General features: G+C 49.3%; 1 protein-coding gene across 3 annotated transcripts in view; it reads right to left on the reverse strand.

The window, feature by feature from the left end:
• Positions 1-862: 862 nt before the first annotated feature.
• The window catches only part of LOC141162502 (uncharacterized), a 104,607-nt gene continuing 84,978 nt past the window's right edge, over positions 863-20,491 (reverse strand). For 2 of the 3 annotated variants that reach the window (XM_073648672.1, XM_073648674.1), the window contains 4 exons: positions 4,301-4,612; positions 3,101-3,454; positions 2,328-2,363; positions 863-1,518 (listed from right to left, as the gene is read on the reverse strand). In XM_073648672.1, coding sequence (XP_073504773.1) covers positions 2,341-2,363; positions 3,101-3,454; positions 4,301-4,612 — 689 coding nt within the window. In that variant the 3' untranslated portion in view covers positions 863-1,518; positions 2,328-2,340. Of the gene's footprint in view, positions 1,519-2,323; positions 2,364-3,100; positions 3,455-4,300; positions 4,613-20,491 lie in introns of those variants that run through there. The other variant, XM_073648673.1, reaches the window with a different exon arrangement.

Raw genomic sequence — 20,491 nt, forward strand, 5'->3', positions numbered from 1 at the left:
GGTATCCTACCATACAGTCCCTTTTCAATCAGACATCGACGGATAGTACGGGTTGACACTGTTGTACCCTCGGACTGCAGGGCAGCTTGAACTTGTTTGGATGTTAGTCGAGGTTCTTTATCCACCATCCACAGAATCTTGGTTGAAATCTCTCGTCAATTTTTCTTTTCCGTCCACATCTATGGAGGTTAGCCACAGTGCCATGGGCTTTAAACTTCTTGATGACACTGCGCACGGAAGACACAGGAACATTCAGGTCTTTGGAGATGGACTTGTAGCCTTGAGATTGCTCATGCTTCCTCACAATTTGGTTTCTCAAGTCCTCAGACAGTTCTTTGGTCTTCTTTCTTTTCTCCATGCTCAATGTGGTACACACAAGGACACAGGACAGAGGTTGAGTCAACTTTAATCCATGTTAACTGGCTGCAAGTGTGATTTAGTTATTGCCAACACCTGTTAGGTGCCACAGGTAAGTTACAGGTGCTGTTAATTACATGAATTAGAGAAGCATCACATGATTTTTCAAAGGGTGCCAATACTTTTGTCCACCCCCTTTTTTAGGTTTGGTGTGGAATTATATCCAATTTGGCTTTAGGACAATTCTTTTTGTGTTTTTTTCATTGAAGACAAATTAAATGAAGAGAATAATACCAAAGAATTTGTGATTGCAATCATTTTCAGGAAGAAACTGAGTATTATCTGACAGAATTGCAGGGGTGCCAATACTTTTGGCCAGCACTGTATTTATGGCTCTCCAGTTTCAGATCAAAGAGCTTCACCAACTTTGTTTTAATCAGGTGTTTTTATTCATCTTGTAATATAAAGTAATATAAAAATAAAAAAACAACCCCATTTACTCCCTCCCCAACCCAAATCTGTATAAACATGGTAAAAGCATTACATTTCGTGTACATTGTGCCGAAAACACAACTTAGGTGATAACTAGGACCTATTCTGGATATATTTCGAACAAAATGAAGAAGTCATCATACACTGCCCCCTCCAGCCCTCCCGTCAGTCATCTCAGACTCCTATTCTGTAGAACACAGCTCCAACGCTAAATCCCAACTATAAAATTATTTTTCTTTTTCTTAAAACAACCCTGGGCTGTATCTTAGCAATTCTCTTAAACCCAATTCGCCAATCCAGACGCCAACAGCTTCTCACATTTACTTACTGAGTTTCTTTTTAAGTAATTTCCCCTTTTCAGATTCAACAAACAATTTATTTTATCTATAATTTCCGTGATCATTGGCGCCTGATCTGTTATCCAGGGCTGCGCTAATCCTCTACGTACCCCAATAACACTTATATCTGGGGGGAGTAATAACAGAGAGACAGTCACTGCTTTCTGTGTAACCCCAGATATGGTAATACTGGGACGACACTAATGTCCTTCGTCCTTCTCATCATTCAGGATTTCTCCTTGAGGTTCTGTTCCTGTGTCCTCATTGACCTCTCTTCCTTCTTCTTCAGCCTCATTGCTCCTTGGTACCAGAAATAAATGTTTATTTTTTCCTACAAGATACAACATGGATTATTTCTCTTTTTAAATTTCGCAAGGACAAAAAGATCAGATGTTGGTTCCTCGTCATGTCACGGTTGTCCTGTGTGCACATGTCCATCATTTATGGTTCAACTGATTTAAGGGTTCGAATCATAGAATCATAGAACCATAGAACGTTAGATTTGGAGGGAACCTCCAGGGTCATCTGGTCCAACCCCCTGCTCAATGTAGGATTCACTAAACCATCTCAGACAGATATCTGTCCAGCCTGTAAGATCGAATGTAATAATCTAGGGTCATAGAGGAAAATTGTCATCAGAGTCTGAGCTCAGGAGATAACCTAGGAATGAGGACTGTATAATCCTCATAGTAATGGGAGAACAGTCACTGTATATACCGGGGAATACTGAGGCTGCGGGAATCATACAGTCATCTTAGACACAGTGGAAATTTGGCTATGATTATAGTGGTAGTAATAATAATGTAAGAGACACCAACATGATCACCGCACCTCACAGTCAGGACATAGGAACATCTGACAATGGAACAAAAACAAAGACGGATCCGACCCCAAGAGCTTACAGTCTACTGGATGAGAACTGAAGAATATGTGATCATGATGTTATCTTATTAATGAGATCCCCATTTGGTGAACCCCTATAGACCCCACAGATGTCACTATCCTCACCCTACAGAACGGCTGATATCAGTGTAGAGAGATGTCTCAGCGATCACTGACTGTCTCCTCACCGGCCGTCACCGGTAACACTGATCACACGGCGTCATCTACTGTACGAGGTCAGGAGGAAGAGGAACTTACGATAGTTGGTAGATTACCAAAAATTCTTTTTTTCATCTGAAATAGAATAAGATGAAATTAGTAGAAATTAATCTTCTCGGTTACAATATAAATTGCAGACAGCGGTGCGGCCGGTGATTACTGAACTCCTGTAAATATTCTGCTCCTTCCGGTATAAGGTCCTGATCCCTACAGATGAATCCCCCATAGGATGAGCCGCCCCCACCAGTCTCCTGTAATGTCCCCAGGTATCGGCACTGACGTTATCTCCAGTGATCATCATGTAGACGTCATCAGATGAGGACAGACGTGTCACCGCTGTACGAGGCTGCAGATATCACGTCTCCACCACTGATCTCACATTATCATTATGTAGGATTGTGTCCCCTTTATTATCAGATAATGGGATTATTAGATGTTTGGCCTCATTCACATGAGCAGACGTCTGGTCAGTGCGCTGCCCCCGTCCACAGTGAGCGGCTCATGGACCAATGGGGAACAGATGATGAAACAGCAGCTATAAATGGATGTCACTTCTGTCATCTCTTCTGTCCATCGTCGTTTGCTGTTTCTATAACATTAATGGGATTTCCCACCAATAACATAAATAATCACATAACTGGAGATAAATGTGAGATCACTGAGGGTCCAACTACTGGCACCCCTGGCCATCTACTAATTTACTAAAAGTAAGTACACCCGTCCCTCCTACTATAGCTCTATATAATGGACTTTATTTATTTTGTTCAACAATCACAATTTAGAAATCCACCTGTAAGTCCGGGGGCACTCACCGATGTGTAGGGGTCCGGTGCTCCGCTCTATGGGACGCTCCTCGCTGGGATGCTCCACTCTGCAGATGATTTCTGATCCTTGGTCTGAACTTATTATTGGGGTAAAAGTCACTGAAGCTTCACAGGAATAAGTGTTATCTGTCTGTCTCTTCTCCTTCCGTGACATCTTGTAATTTCTGTCCTTCTTTGATGGTTCTCTGGGCAGATCGGTCACATTTCCGTCCTTCTTTATGAACCAGATAACACACAGAAGATCCGGGAAATATCCGGAGATATCACAGGTCAGGGTGGCTGATTTACCATCTTCCAGCTTTGAGACATTGATAGATCCGACGTGTGGACGCCAGGGAAGATCTGTAACACAAGGTGGACTATGATGTGGAAGTCACAATTGGTCCCGTGTGTGTCACAGATTTTCTGCATCTCAGTTCTGTGACCCCCTTGGACATAATGGACACAACTGTATGTCTGCGCCAAGGTCTCCATGTGTGGAGTCTGCTAAGGAACCAAGTCCACTCCATATACAGAAGTGGCCGGTTACATTATACAGCTGCCATTAATCTGTAACAGTAGTGACCAGAGCTAGTTCTGAATGCTGCTACCCAACCATGTAAGTGCTGCTGTCAATCACTGAAAGCAGTATTTCATTGGCTGCCTTGGCATGACACAATCATACGGTATCAATAGGTTACCACAGAAGCTGAGAGTCTGCTGAAGACCCTCTGCTGAAGACCCTCTTTGCTACCGTTTTCATACTTCAGTCCACAGACTGGGCTTCATAGGAGACCATTATATACCCTGCATGCAGTAATAATGTTGTATTGTGGTGTATAGCACAAATAATCAAAGCATTGCATACTCAAGTAATCTAAGGGGACTGAGAAAATTAAAAAAATGTTTTTAAAAATACAAAAAGCTCAAAAATTCAAACTGCAAAATTAAAAATAAATGAAATTATAAATATATTCGGTATTATCTATAAAGTCTAAATACCCTAACAGAGCAAATACACAGGAGCTGTATATATAAGATAAACCCTTCATTGTTGTTTACTGCACATACAGGGAAGCTTTCACTACTGAGTGAGGAATCAAGTGGGAAAAGAATGGGAGGTTTGATATATATTAAATATCTGATAATGACACCCAAACTTATATACAAATTGGAAATAGATAAGAAATAGACAGATATCATCTTTACCTCTGACACTCAGTGATCTTGTCTCTGACTTCTCCATACTCTCGTGTTTCCATTCTACAATGATTTTCATCTCTGGATGATCACTGAATTGCTGATCAGGAATCTTGGTGACACTGGTGACCTCATAGGTGACATCATTGTCCCTCGTACTGACTGGGTTCTCAGCTGTTAATAAATATTCACCATTCGTATCTTTCCAGCTCCAGGAGATTTTTATATCTTTAGGGTAAAACTTCTGTAGATTCAGAGAGAACTGAACACGAGATGAATCGGCCATAGTGATCTCTATAGGGGCCGACATCTGGGGTTTACCTGGAAGAGAAGAAGCAGAAGTTTGTCTCGTTGTCTGTACTCGGGGTCATGTAGTGTCTTATACATCATTAAATTCTGTCGTAGTTAAAAAAAACATTTGTTTTAGTGTCTCCATATTCTGAGACCCATTAGGGCCGATACATCAAGACTGGCGTAGCACAAGGTTGAGCTACACCAGTCTTGACAGAGTACATGGCGCCGAATTCAATAAGAGACAGATTCCACTTAATGAATTTGGCACCTCTTCTAAGTGGCGTGCGCCTCCATGTGCCATGCCAGAAATGTTACTGTCAGTGTTCTGAATCAGATGGGCGGGTGTGACTGTGCCCCTTCCCTCTTCCTACATAACTCTACACATTTAGGCGGACTTGAGCCAAAGTGGCGAGAAAATGTGAACAGTCACCAAATATTTGTGCAACTTTGTGTGGCGCCCTGCTGTGCATTGGTGCCACAGAACCCAGAAGGGTGCATGGATGGACTTCTCCACAAGAGGCCCTCACACATTCACACACCTCCACCCTACCACCTCAGACCAGCAGAGGGAGCCCGTTAGGGATATATATAGGGAGGGTGGAGCTAGGCAGCTCAGTTAGTTAGTTAGTTAGTTAGTTGTTAGCTCAGACAGAAGTGAGTCTGTGAGCTGAGAGTGTGCTGATGCTCAGAGAGCAGTGAAGAAAGCAGCAAGCTGGCTGCTGTGCTTAGGCGGGCCATGGCCTATAGCATGTGTGGAAGCCTAGTGAGGTCCTTGAGTGGGCCGAAGGCGAGAGGAGAAGGAAGAAGTAGTGAGGGGGCAGAGGAGCATACCAGGCTCACCCCGATATATATATACCGTACACCGGGTCCACGCCTACAGGGACCCCTTTACACCCAGTAGGAACCACCGGAACTCCTGGAGGACTACAGGTCCCAGGCTCATCAAACACTGACTAAAGTACCAAGGCTAGGAGTCACAGAGGTCCCAGCATCCAGGGAGAGTGATCTTCAAAGAGAAGGCTCTACCACCAGGTCAGCAGGTGCAGAGAGAGACAGTAACCAAGCTAGGCCCAGCTCCAGACAGGCCAGAAGCTTAGAGAGTAAAGCAACGGATCAGGAGGCCCTATACCCGCTCACTGGGGAGAGTCCAGAAGTGCGCCCTTCACCTGGAGTACCCTGGACCGTGCCAGTAGCATCACCAGTAAAGGTACTGAAGCTTATCCCTGTGTGAGTGTCCATCCTTCCTCCGAGACCATCCTGCCGTCTCTCCCCTGCACCACCATCCAGTACACCCCCCACACTGCCCTGAGGCCTGCTCCACCTGTGGGGAGCCGTCCCATCACAAGCTGCCCTAGCATCTGCCTCAGGGGACTGTTGCAGCGCTGGTGATTCTCACCAGACACCACAGGGGGCGTCGCGAACTTTCCCAAATTCCCCCATATATTCATATTCCCCTTTTGAGTGACCGCCCTGGGCCACGGACCGGGCCAGCCACCATGATATCCCCCGGCAACCAGAGGCCTGGCTGCCGAGGACCCCACGGTTCTGGGGGCGCGTCATCTTTTGGCGTCACGAACAGGATTGCGTGCCCGTTGTCACCGGGTACTGGGCGCCTTTATTGAACTGAACTGTGTGTTAAACTGCGGTGAGGACCGCCGCCATTATCGCGCTGCAGTGCGGGAAGAAGAGGGGCGTAACCACGGGAACCTGGGAGGCGTAATTGCTAAAGTGCGCGAAGCCCAGGACACGCCCCGCACCTGACGTCGAACCATGAAGCGTCAGGTCATGGAAGGAGCCGAGAGGATGCTCTGACGTCAGACGCGAGCGACGCAAGGTCCTGGAAGAAGACCGTTGCCCGCGGAGCTGCGGCCTACCTGTTGAAGAAGATAGGCTCCGGTTCACTAGGGGGGCGCAACAATGGCCGACGACCAGCAAGCCACCGGAGCACCGGTTAACGCTCCTGATGCCCAACTTGCGCCCGGCGCTGCACAGGCCGGAGCGGCCGCTCCACCAGCAGGGGTCATGACCCCGTTATTACCTATGGCCCTGCTGTATATCCCTGGAGCGAAGTGGCTCCCCCAGTATAACGGCAAACCGGACACCCTGTCCAGATTCAAGAGAAGAATATGCGGTGTGCTAGATATGTATTCTCTGATTGGCAAACAGAGAGCTGCTGTAGTTTTGGGACAATTGACTGGTGCCGCAGAGCGGGAGGTTGAAACCTGGCTAGCCGCAGACCAGGAATCAGTATCCATCATCTTTAAGAGACTGCAGACTGTGTTTGAAAACCGCACCGAGACGGATCTCAGGATGAGGTTCTACCATTGTGTCCAGAAAACTGAGGACAGTATCCGGGACTATGCCTGGCGCTTACAGGAAGCCCTGTGGGCCCTGAAACAGGTTAGTCCAGCCAGCATACAAGATGAAAATAAAATGCTGACGAAACAGTTTATCTGGGGGTTGAGGTCCCAGGAGGAGAGCAGAACTGTACGGTGGTGGGCCTTAGATCATCCAGATGCCACCTTCGACACCCTTAAGGATATGGCTATAAAGGGTCTGCAGCCCCTGGAAACAACAGATACTGCTATCCAACGTTACCAGGGTGGGGCCACCCCAGTGCCCGCAGCACCCACTGCTCCTCCACTAATGGCTGAAACAAAGATGCAAACAGTGCCTCCTAGTGAGCTGGACAGCCTACGCTCTGAAGTGCGCCAGTTAAGTAAAACCCTGGCTACGGTCCTTAGCACCCTGCAGCTACACGAGGAGCCCAAGCCAGATGGAAGGATACTACTCGCCGACAGCCCTGAGGATGTCCCCTGGATGAGAAGAAGAAGAAGGACAACTCCACCCCGTGGGAGGACAACACCGCCCGGGAAGAGGACAACGCCACCCAGTGGGAGGACCAACGACCAACATCACCCTCCAGGAGAATTCATCTGCTACCGCTGCCAGAAGGCAGGCCACACAGTGCGGAACTGTCCTTTAAACGAGCAAACCCTGGGGCCGAGGGCCGACACCCAGGAGTAAATCAAGCAGGCCCATCAAACTGGTACCATCGGTTCGTGGGAGGAAGACCTTTCCTGTCCATTGTGCAGGATGGCATCGCGACACCTGCCCTGCTGGACACTGGATCTCAGGTAACCATCATGTCAGATGTCCTCTACAAAAGGTTCTGGTCCATAGACGAACTTCGCCCTCCAGCTCCAAACCTTTCCGTGTATGCTTCCAATGGCCTTCCCCTTAACCTAGTCGGGGTTAAGGACGTGGCAGTAAAGGTGGGAAGAGTGGAACTGAAGGACTAGGGACTAATTGTAGTAGAGATTAATCCTGATGATACAGACTTGTATATGGTACTTGGCACAAATATTGTCGGTAACTGTTTGGGAGAAGTGTTGTTTCTGCTCCAACAGATGGCCGACACTGCCAAACCAGGGCAGAGGAGGGTGCTCCAGAAAGAGATCCGAGACCTTATGTACCAGCAACAGGTAAAGCTAACAGGTGGTGAAATTGGTAATGTACGGGTGACAGACCCTATACCTATTGTGATCCCCTGATGAGTGAAATGCTGATTTGGTGTAGAGCAGCAATAGGTCTCAAAGGACGGAGCTACCAGGCGGTAGTAGAGCCCCTTAGCTCGGAGCATAGACCTACACTCTTGACTGCCAGAGGGGTAGCGGATGTACGCAATGGGAGGGTGCCCGTATGCCTCCTAAACTATGGAGAGCACGAGGTTAGATTACCACACTACGCCACTGTTGCCAAACTGTACACAGTAGATAACAACTCCATACACACGGCTGAGTCCTTAAGCTCACCAGACGAAGTGGAGGATAATGACCCGGGAACTCAGGTGGAGGATTGGTGTCAACAGCTCCATGTTGGGACAGACACCACTCCTGCCCATCAGAAACAGGGTGTACACCGGGTGGTTCAGGAATACGAGCAGGTATTCAGTAAACACCCACTTGACTTTGGGAGGATTAAAGGGGTACAACACCATATACCCACAGGTGACCATCTTGCCTATCAAAGAATGTTACAGGCCCATACCACCAGCACACTACCAGAAGGCGAAGGAGATCTTGCACGACATGAAGAAGGCAGGGGTAGTAAGGGATAGCTGTAGTCCCTGGGCAGCTCCCCTGGTCCTAGTCAGGAAAAAGGATGGAAGCATGAGAATGTGTGTAGATTACAGACAGGTAAATCGCATAACACACAAAGATGCATACCCTTTGCCCCGTATAGAGGAATCCTCGGCAGCATTAAAGTCTGCAAATTACTTCTCCACCCTTGACCTCACTAGTGGGTACTGGCAAGTAGCTGTTGCTGAGGAGGATCGGGAGAAGACGGGCTTCACTACCCCGATGGTACTCTGCGAGTTCAACAGTATGCCGTTTGGACTCTGCAACTTCGAGACTGTACTACTATACCTGGATGACGTGATAGTGTACTCCAAAATGTACGAGGACCATTTGAAGCACCTGGCAGAGGTATTTGAGCCACTGTCCCTGTATGGGATGAAGCTGAAGCCCTCCAAGTGCCACTTGCTCAAGCGGAAGGTACAGTACATGGGGCACATCGTCAGTCCAGAAGGAGTAGCATAGGACCCGGAGAAGGTCACTGCCATCCAGAAATGGCCGGAGCCGAAGAGCCTCAAAGAGGTACGTCAGTTCCTGGGACTAGTCGGGTATTACTGGAGGTTTGTGAAGGACTACACCAAGAAAGCGGCGTCCTTGCAAGATCTCCTGGTAGGACAGTCCGGGAGAGGCAGAAACCCCCCGTTCCAATGGGGTAAGGAGCAAGCTGAATCCTTTGAGGTGATGAAGGAGATCCTGACTGGAGAAGAGATCCTAGCCTACCCTCACTACAGCCAACTGTTCCTGCTGTACACTGATGCCAGCAACGAGGGATTAGGAGCTGTGTTAAGTCAGAAGCAGAATCGCCGAGAGAAGGTGATCGCCTATGCAAGCAGGAAGCTCTGCCCGACCGAGAGGAACCCAGAGAACTATAGCAGCTTCAAGTTAGAGTTCCTGGCCCTGGTCTGAGCCATCACCAAGCAGTTCAAGCACTACCTAGCCTCCAGTAAGCTCACTGCCTACACTGATAATAACCCGTTGACTCATCTGGGAACAGCCAATTTAGGAGCCATGGAACAACGATGGATGGCTCGGCTGTCAAACTACCAGTTCACCATTAAGTACCGGGCAGGCCGTAAGAATGCCAATGCTGATGCCCTGTCCAGGATGCTGCACCAGTCGGATACTGAAGAAGAAGTGGATGACCTGGAGGAGATTGAGCTACCTGCCTTCCACCGTAATGGAATGGTCCACGAGCAACGAGCCTCCAGGAGACATCGCGGTAAGACGTTAAACCCTTTGCCTCACCACAGCTGGAAGTTGACCCAGGACAGCGACCCGGTTGTCAGCCGTATCAAAGAGCTGATAACCCAAGAAGGTTCCTCCCTGGAGAAGGACGCGTCTCTACAAGCCAAGCATCTGTGGAATGAGAAGAGCCGGCTGTTCATCTATAGAGAGAAACTGTGCCGGAGGTAAGTAAACCCTAAAACCCATGAGATGGTATGGCAGATAGTGGTGCCCAAGACAGACATCCAGATGGTGTTGGAAGCCTACCACGATCAGGCGGGGCACTTTGGCTGGAAGAAGCTAGAAACCCTGCTGAAGTGTCAGTTTTATTGGGAAGGAATGCGCAGTTCCATTGAGAGGTGGTGCCGAAATTGTGGACCCTGTAGCCTCAGAAGAAAAGATACAGCAGCCAGAAGGCACCCCTGCAACCCATCAAGACGACTCGCCCTTGGAGATCGTGGCCCTGGATCATGTCAAGCTGTCACCCAGCAGGTCAGGATATTCCTATGCCCTGACCATGGTGGATCACTACTCCCGGTTCCTGGTGGTCGCCCCCCTGTCAAGGACCTGACGTCAGAAACTGCGGCGAAGACGTTTCAGGCGTACTTCTGCAGGCCCCATGGATACCCAGAGCAGGGGCTGACAGATAAAGGCCCAGCCTTTGAAGCCGAACTGTTCAAGGAGTTCTGCCATCTGTACGGGTGTAAAAAGATCCGGACTACACCGTACCACCCCCAAACCAACGGTCTCTGTGAAAAGATGAATAACATCGTCATCGACCTGCTGAAGAGCTTACCACTAGAGGAGAGAAATCAGTGGCCAGACCTACTACCTGACCTGGTAGATCTGTACAACCATATACCTGTGAGTTCCACCAATTGTACTCCAGCATATCTCATGCGAGCAAGACCCGGGAAGTTGCCCATGGACCTGGAGCTTGGTGTAGTAGAACCAGAGGCAGATATGTCCACTGAGGACTGGGACACGACCAGACAGGAGCAGTACAGAAGGGTACAGGCCTGTGTCGAAGACAGTCTCACTCGGGTAAGGGACAAGCAGGAAGCCCACTACAATAAAAGTGCGCCTGCAGAACCCTTCACACCAGGAGAAGTGGTGTTAAAGAGAAAAAGGAGAAACCACAAACTTGATGACCAGTGGGAGAGAGAACCCTACACTGTGTTAAATTCAAGATTTGATAACAGGAATACCTGTTTGATTAGCAAAGACGGAGGAATAACGACTGCAACGGTATCTAGAGACCATCTGAAGTTGTGTCCAGACCTGCTGAAGCCCCAAGAAGAAGTGCCTCTCACCATACCGGAGGAGCCTAAAGAAGCAGTACTCCATACTGACTTAGGAGATTTCCCAGCAGATTGGCCTCAACTAGGAGGAGCAGTAATAATACCTGTGGTCCACTTCTTTCAACAGCCAGAAGACACTCCACAGCAAGTAGAACCTGTAAGTGCTTCAGAAGAGCCTGCTCAAGAAGCATCCCCGGAAGAAGGATCCCCGGTTGGAGCAGAGCAAGAAGGCCCAGCCAATGGTACACTTGCCAGTCCCATAGAGTGGTTAAGGCAGTTTTACAATCTACCCACACGTAGAACTGACAGGGTAGCAGACGGTGCAGACACGGATACCATCCACACTCCCGTACTACGCATGTCGACACGTAGCACATGAGGTCAGACCCCTGTCAGATACAGAGAATAGAGAGGGAAACTCTGACAGTGTAAATAGTTGCCATTGGGGTATTATATTGTGTATTTTCATGTATGAATTTCTTAACTTGTGTTCCGCTTTATAATGGACAATTTAAGTGATATGGACACTTCCCTTGTTATCTCTAGTTACTCGTAAGGGTACATAAAGAACTTTGTGGCTGAGGACTGTGTGCAGCCCAAAAACTGTGTGCTGCAAATAATTGCACTCCCTGTAGTGCCCCGCCCCTTTAGGTGACCTCAGAACAAAAACCTGTCTGGGTGGCACAAGTACAGTCATGGCCAAAAGTATTAAGAATGAGACAAATAGTAATTTTTCCAAAGTTTACTGCTTCATTTTTTGTAATGGCAATTTGCATATACTCCTGAATGTCAAAGAGTGATCAGCTTAACAGCAATTACTGTACTTGCAAAGTCAATATTTGCCCAGAAAATGAACTTTAACCCCCAAAACACATTTCAACATCATTGCAGTCCTGCCTTAAAAGGAGCAGCTAACATCGTTTTAGTGATTCATCCATTAACACAGGTGTGGGTGTTGATGAGGACAGGGCTGGCGATCAATCAGTCATGATTAAGTAAGAATGACATCACTCTACACTTTAAAAGGAGGCTGATTCTTGGTATCATTGTTTCTCTTCAGTTAACCATGGTTATCTCTAAAGAAACACGTGCAGCCATCATTGCACTGCACAAAAATGGCCTAACAGGGAAGAGTATCGCAGCTACAAAGATTGCACCTCAGTCAACAATCTATCGCATCATCAAGAACTTCAAGGAGAGAGCTTCCATTGTTGTCAAAAAGGCTCCAGGGCGCCCAAGAAAGACCAGCAAGCACCAGGACCGTATCTTAAAACTGTTTCAGCTGCGGGATCGGACTACCAGCAGTGCCGAGCTTGCTCAGGAATGGCAGCAGGCTGGTGTGAGTGCTTCTGCACGCACTGTGAGGTGGAGACTCTTTGAGCAAGGGCTGGTTTCAAGGAGGGCAGCAAAGAAGCCACTTCTCTCCAGAAAAAACATCAGGGACCGACTGATATTCTGCAAAAGGTACAGGGAGTGGACTGCTGAGGACTGGGGCAAAGTCATTTTCTCTGATGAATCCCCTTTTCGATTGTTTGGGACATCTGGAAAACAGCTTATTCGGAGAAGAAGAGGTGAGCGCTACCACCAGTCTTGTCTCATGCCAACTGTAAAGCATCCTGAAACCATTCATGTGTGGGGTTGCTTCTCAGCCAAGGGAATCGGCTCACTCGCAGTCTTGCCTAAAAACACAGCCATGAATTAAGAATGGTACCAGAATGTCCTCCAAGAGCAACTTCTCCCAACCGTCCAAGAGCAGTTTGGCACCCAAAAATGCCTTTTCCAGCATGATGGAGCACCTTGCCATAAAGCAAAGGTGATAACTAAATGGCTCATGGAACAAAACATAGAGATTTTGGGTCCATGGCCTGGAAACTCCCCATATCTTAATCCCATTGAGAACTTGTGGTCAATCATCAAGAGACGGGAGGACAAACAAAAACCAACAAATTCTGGCAAAATGCAAGCATTGATTATGCAAGAATGGACTGCTATCAGTCAGGATTTGGTCCAAAAGTTGATTGAGAGCATGCCAGGGAGAATTACAGAGGTCTTGAAGAAGAAAGGGCAATACTGCAAATATTGACTTGCTGCATTAACTCATTCTAACTGTCAATATAACCTATTGGTACTCATAATATGATTGCAATTATATTTCTGTATGTGATATAAACATCAGACAAACACTAATAAAAACCAGAGGCCAGCAGATCATGTGAAAATATAATTTTGGTGTCATTCTCAAAACTTTTGGCCATGACTGTAGAGGTCCAACCCAGGATCGCCATGCCCTTCAGCCACCCCAGGGCCTACGTTGAGGGTTTGCTTTGGACAGGTCCCTCAAGCTATCAAGTACTTAAACCTGTGAGAAGGACACCCTGTTGGGGGACCTCACCGGAAGAGGCTTGAATTCTGAGGTTGCTTATTGTATTGTACATATCTATTTATTATCTCTAATGTTATATATGTAACATTCAAGCAAAGTGCCTCCCATAAAGGGAAGAGTTATTGTTGTCATCTGTTATAAAAATTAATTTAGTCCGGGAGTACTGAGCTTTGCTAGGGGGGAATGTGGCGCCCTGCTGCGCATTGGTGCCACAGATCCCAGAGGGGTGCATGGACGGATTTCTCCACAAGAGGCCCTCATAGCATTCACACACCTCCACCTTTCACCTCAGACCAGCAGAGGGAGCCCGTTAGGGATATAAAAAGGGAAGGTGGAGCTAGGCAGTCTAGTCTGGAGTCCACAGAGAGTGAAGTCTGCTGCAGCCAGAGAGGTTGTCAGGTCAGTCCAGACTCAGTGAGCTCAGATTAGTGAGCTTAGGGTGTGCCGACGCCAAAATAGCGGCGAAGCACAGTGTGCCTGCTGCAGTGTGAAGCCTAGTGAGGGCCCCGAGCGTGGCCGAAGGCGAGTGGAAAGAGAGAAACATAGGGGGCAGAGGAGCTTTACCCGCTCACCCCAAGAGCATATACCGGACACCGGGTCCGCGTCTGCAGGGATTCCTTACATCCAGCAGAAATAACCGGAACCCCTGGCGAACTATATGTCCCAGGAACACCAAAAAGCTGACTGTTATACCAGGGTCAGGAGTCACGGAGGCCCAAGAGACCAGGGAGTGTGATCTCCAACAGTAGGCCCTACCACCAGGTCAGCAGGTTCAAGACAGAGACCAAGTTAGGCCTAGCTCCAGGCAGGTCAAAAACTTATCAAAGAAAGGCAAGAAACAGAAGGCCCCACACTCGCTCACTGGGGAGAGTCCTGATATGCACCCTTCACCCTGAAGTACCCTGGACCGTGCCAGAAACACCACCAGTAAAGGTACTGAAGTGAACTGTCGTGTGTGTGCCTATTTCTCCTCCGACCCGCTGGGTCCCCTCTGTCCTGCATCCCTTCACCTACACTGCCCTGAGGCCCCACTCCACCTGTGGGGAGTCGTACCAACTAAGCTGCCTAAACACCGGCCTCAGAGGACTGTTGCAGCGCTGGTGATCCTCACCAGACACCACGGGTGGTGTCACAAACATTCCCCTATCCCATATAACTTCCCCCTTCTTTTAAGAGTGACCCCAGGGTACGGGCCTGGGAGCCGACCACCGCGATATCCCCCAAGGTCAGGCAACAACAAGGCCCGGGCGTCGAGTCGTCCCCATCTCCTTGGCGCGTCAATGGCACTGAGAGGAATGAAAGGATGTGAGAAAAGAAGATAGGAGGAGTTACATTGAAAGAGAGACATGATGGGAAATTACAGTAGATGACAGCAAAGGACAAGTACTGAACAACCATCACATCTATTTATAATGAATAAATCAAGACATATTACATCAGGCGTATGTACCTATAATGACAGAGTCTTTGCAGAAAATTGGTTGGACAGCACAGGTGCAAAAAAAAGTAATTTTTTATTATTTATTTTTCTACATAATAATAATAATAATAATAATAATAAATGAGTAAGGGAAAAAAGGTTAGTTGTTTATGACGCACCCCTGGGCCTGTGTCGCACAGCGTTGCGCATGCAGGAGCTTACCCGGAGCCGGATCTGTTGAGGGTTGTAGTCTCGTGGCGGTGACCCGGTCCGTGCCCAGGGAGTCAGACTAAGTGGCGTTGTATTAGCGGTAGATGTTGGACGACTACGCCACCCGTTGAATGCAGCGAAGGAGCTGCCGCTGCAGGGCAGACCGCTGAGGCCGGTGGTAGGATTGTGCAGCGTGGTGGTATCACCCCCAACGGGAGGGGTATGGCCTCAGGGCAGCCGACGTGGATGATGGGGGTAGCAGGAATCACTCAGAGACGATGCGGTGTAGTTCAGGGTCTTTACTGGTGATAAAGATAGACCCTCCCGGAGTACTGGCTAGCGATCGGGGCCTGGTCAGTCCTTGAGCAGATGGGATCTCCCCTGGCCAGGCGGAGTTGTAGGCCTCCCAAACTGACTGTACTCTTCTGGCTACCTTGCTAGAGGCGGGTATAAGTAGCCCACGTCCCTGAGTGTACCGTGTGGTGCTCACCCGTATGGCCGGTGACTCGGGGCCTTCTAGTGGCGTCCGCTCCACGACGGCGGTGCTGGTCCCACGCGTGTGACCGTGCCTTCGGGTTTCTTGGCCAGAGGACCTGAAATCCCCTGCCGGGCGGTTTCTGCTGCTGGGTAAAAATTAGTCCCCACAGCCTCGGACTCCGGGTCCGGTGATAGCTTCTCAGTCAGGGCGAGCTCTGCAGCTGCCAGCCCCTGACTCTTTATAGCACTGCTCCCACAGAGCTCCTGATGTTCTTTTCCTATATCTGCTTCTCTTCTCTGTCTCTACTTCTTCTCTACTCACTAACCCTGCCTCAGCCCTAGGTTTATATAGGGGAAGTTCTTCCCCTCCCAGGACTGGGCAGGAGGTGTGGCATGCATAGGATCCCTGACCAAGAGACCTCCCACCTGCTCTCAGACATAACATTGCCGTTACTGTGGAAACCAGACCCCTGGGGTGCCACATTCCCCCCTAGTGAAATTTAGTACTCCGGGACTAAACATATTTTTAGAAAAACATAACAAGGTATAAACAATAATAATACAATAAGAAAAACACATAAAGATGGTTACGGCGTGTCCGCAACCGGGTGCAGTTTTTGAAGAAAACAAAGGTGTCCATTTCACCAAAACAGGGAGACGTAACCAGGTAGGGGTCTGTCCTGCCCCGAGTCCTTAACAGTCTTTTAGTCCATCCTGGGTTACGCTCCAACTAATTGTACAAGGATTCCCGGTAAATCCACCAAGGACTCCTAAAAATAACTAGAAACACATAATTATTTACAAGTAACAGACAGGTGACCACAAATAAAACAATTTAAACACTTCAAATCCTCCAACGTGCGGGTAACTGGCCTCTAGTGGCCCTAGTGGACCTACGGAGCTGACTGTCTGGCCCTGAACTACAGGGTGTAGGAGCTGTCAAGGGTAAACTGGGCAGCTGTTTACGGGCTCTTTGGCTCACTAGGGGTACGGCAGGCTCACTATGAGCAGAGGGTTGATCCTCCTGTTCTGCTTGTGTGGAGTCTGCTGCCTCCTGGACCGGCTGCTCTTCCAGCTCTACCTGTTGCTCCGTAGGCACTTGGGATGCTGGTTGGAGGAACGTGAGGACGGGTACCACAACTGCACCATTGACTTGAGTCCAGGACCGAGGGAAGTCTCCGAGCACAGTACTAACCATATCTTCCCTTTCCTCTACGGGTCGAGGGTCTTCTTGCTCTCCTTCTGGGTTCCGTAGCTGTTCGGGACACTTCTTCAGGTGATCCCGGGATACAATGGCTGTGGTTTCCCCTCCGTCTTTGCTGATGGTACAAACCTTCGGGTTGTCGTGGCTTGAGGGCAGTACGGTGTATGGGTCCTTCTCCCACTGGTCGTCCAACTTGTGGAGCAGTCTCTTCCTCTTCAAGACCTGCTCTCCGGGTACCAGGGGAACAGCGGGAGCATACTGGTTGTAAGTTTTCTCTTGTCTTTCCCTAGCGAGACAGAGACTTCGCTCCACGCTCTCCTGTACTTTCCGGTACTGCTGCTGCCTCTCTGTGTCCCAGTCTGCTTCCGGTGAAGTGTCCTCGGGTGTCAGGACTCCCATCTTCAGGTCAACAGGTAGCTTACCAGGCCTTGCCCTCATTAGGTAAGCCGGGGTACAGTTGGTGGAACCTACAGGGATGTAGTTGTATAGGTCCACCAGGTCGGGCAGCTTCTCAGGCCACAGACTGCGTTCTTCCAGGGGCAACGTTTTCAGAAGATCCATTACCACCTGGTTCATTTTCTCACAAAGTCCATTAGTTTGCGGATGATAGGGTGTCGTCCTTATCTTCCGGCAGCCATACAGATTGCAGAATTCCTGGAAGACCTCCGCTTCAAAAGCAGGTCCCTGATCCGTCAGCACTTGGTCCGGGTACCCGTGTGGACGGCAGAAATGCTGCTGGAAGGCTCTAGCTGCCGTTTGAGCTGTTAAGTCCTTAACGGGGACGACAACCAAGAACCGGGAGTAATGATCCACAATGGTTAACGCGTAGACGTAGCCACTTCTGCTTGGGGTCAGTTTTACATGATCCAAGGCTACCAGTTCCAACGGCTGCTTGGTGACGATGGACTGAAGGGGGGTCTTCTGGCTGGCACGGTCCTTCCTTCTTAGGTTGCACGGGCCACAGTCTCTGCACCACCTCTCAATGGTTCCCCTCATGCCTACCCAGTGGAACCGCCCGCGCAGCAGGAACTCCAGCTTCTTCCATCCGAAGTGTCCAGCCCCGTCGTGGTATGCCTCCATCACCATGGCTGCGTCTCTTCGTGGCACCACTACTTGCCAGATTAGTTCATGCGTCCGGGAGTTAACCATTCTGCGGCACAACTTCCCCTTGTAAAGGAACAGTCGACTCTTCTCAGCCCACAGTTGTTTGGCTTCCTCCGGAGCGTCTGGGTCAAGGCGAGCCTCTGGCCGAGTCAGCATCTCCTCCACCAGTCGGACGGCAGGGTCACTGTCTTGCGTTTCCTCCCAGTTGTAGTGAGGCAAGGGGTTAAACGTAGCGGCTTGCTTACTCCTTACCCGATGGGAATACTGGATAGTCCCATGACGGTGCAACGCGGGGAGTTCGACTTCTTCCAGTCCCTCTGGATCTTCTCCTACGTCCGGTAGGTTTGGCATCCTGGACAGGGCGTCCGCGTTGGTATTGGAGCGTCCTGCCCGGTATTTGATTGTGAACTCGTAGTTGGACAGACGGGCCATCCATCTCTGCTCTAGGGCACCGAGTCTTGCCGTGTCCAGGTGTGTCAACGGGTTGTTATCCGTGTACACGGTGAACCGGGAAGAAGCGAGGTAGTGCTTAAAGCGTTCGGTGACTGCCCACACCACTGCCAGGAACTCTAGCTTAAATGAGCTGTAATTCTCAGGGTTTCTTTCGGTGGGTCGCAGTTTTCGACTGGCGTAAGCGATTACTCGTTCTGGGACAGTACGGCTCCTAGCCCGATGTTACTTGCGTCGGTGTAGAGGATAAAGGGCTGGCTGTAATCAGGGTACGCCAGGATTTCATCCCCCGTGAGGGCCATCTTCAGCTGGCGGAAGGACTCTTCTTCTAACTTCTCCCATTTGAAGGGCGGCTTCTGGTTCTTGGCCTTCCGGGACTGGCCTATCAGGAGGTCCTGCATAGGAGCTGCCTTTTTGGTGAAACCGGGGATGAATCTGCGGTAATAGCCTACCAACCCGAGGAACTGCCGCACTTCCTTTACACTGGAGGGACTTGGCCATTCCTTAATTGCGGTGATCTTATCAGGGTCGGGAGCCACTCCGTCAGCGCTCACCACGTGTCCCAGGTACTGCACCTTTGGTTTTAGGAGGTGACACTTGGAGGGTTTTACCTTTAGGCCGTAGTTTGCCAGAGCTTCGAACACTTCCGCCAGGTGTTTCAGGTGGTCCTCATAAGTCTTGGAATATACGATGACATCGTCCAGGTACAACAGGACCGTCTCGAAGTTTCTGTGGCCCAGACAGCACTCCATTAATCGTTGAAAGGTTCCTGGTGCGTTACAGAGTCCGAACAGCATGCAGGAAAACTCGCTAAGTCCCATCGGGGTGGTGAATGCGGTCTTCTCCCGGTCCGCCTCTGCTACAGGAACCTGCCAGTACCCGCTAGTGAGATTCAAGGTAGAGAAGAAGTTAGCAGATCTTAAAGCAGCCAAAGACTCCTCTATCCTTGGTAAGGGGTACGCATCCTTGTGTGTGATACGGTTGATTTTCCGGTAATCTACACACATCCTCATGGTGTTGTCTTTCTTTTTGACTAAGACTAGTGGAGCTGCCCAGGGGCTACAGCTATCCCTGATCACCCCAGCCTCCTTCATGTCCCTAAGCATCCCCTTGGCGTGTTGGTAGTGTGCAGGGGGTACGGGTCGATACCTCTCTTTTATGGGAAGATGGTCTCCCGTGGGGATGTGGTGTTCTACCCCCTTGACTCGCCCGAAGTCTAACGGGTGTTTACTAAACACTCTCTCGTATTCTTGAACCACCCGATAGACTCCCTGTCTCTGGTGTGAGGGAGTGGAGTCAGTACCCAAATGTAGTTGCTGACACCAGTCCTCCATTGTTTCCTTAGAGCCGTTACTTTCCTCCGGGGAAGATGGAGGCAAGGGTTCTACGGACTGTATGGAATTTTGATTGATGGTATACAATTTGGCTAGCGTGGCATGCCGGGGCAGGTACACTTCCCTCTTCCCGATATTTATTATGCGAACGGGCACCCTCCCATGGCGTACATTGACCACCCCCTGTGCTGTCAAAATGGTGGGCCTACTGTCTGAGTAAACTGGTTCTACCATTGCCTGGTAATCTCTACCTCTCAGACCAATAGCTGCCCGGCACCAAATCATCATTTCACTTTTTGGGGGCATGGCAATAGGGAAAGGGTCACACATTCTTACGCTACCAATCTCACCACCGGAGAGTTCTATCTGTTGCCGTCGCATCAGTGCCCGGATCTCTTTCTGGAGCACTCGCTGCTGGCCGGAGCTGGCGTTCTTGGCAACCTGCTGTAAAAGGAAAATCACCTCTGCAAGACAATTTTCAATTACATTAGTTCCTAGAGTTATCTTTGGGTGACTCTCGTGCTTGTCAATGTCTACAATGATCAGTCCCTGTGCCGCCAGTTCAACTCTACCGATTTTAATGGTCACCTCTTTAAATCCAATCTGTGGCACGGGCTGACCATTGCTGGCGATGATACTCAAATCGTCGTCAGGGTAGCG

The sequence above is a fragment of the Phyllobates terribilis genome, unplaced genomic scaffold, assembly GCF_046119375.1.
Source record: "Phyllobates terribilis strain yellow unplaced genomic scaffold, ASM4611937v1 Scaffold_9__5_contigs__length_417890890, whole genome shotgun sequence".
Classification (NCBI taxonomy): Eukaryota; Metazoa; Chordata; class Amphibia; order Anura; family Dendrobatidae; genus Phyllobates; species Phyllobates terribilis.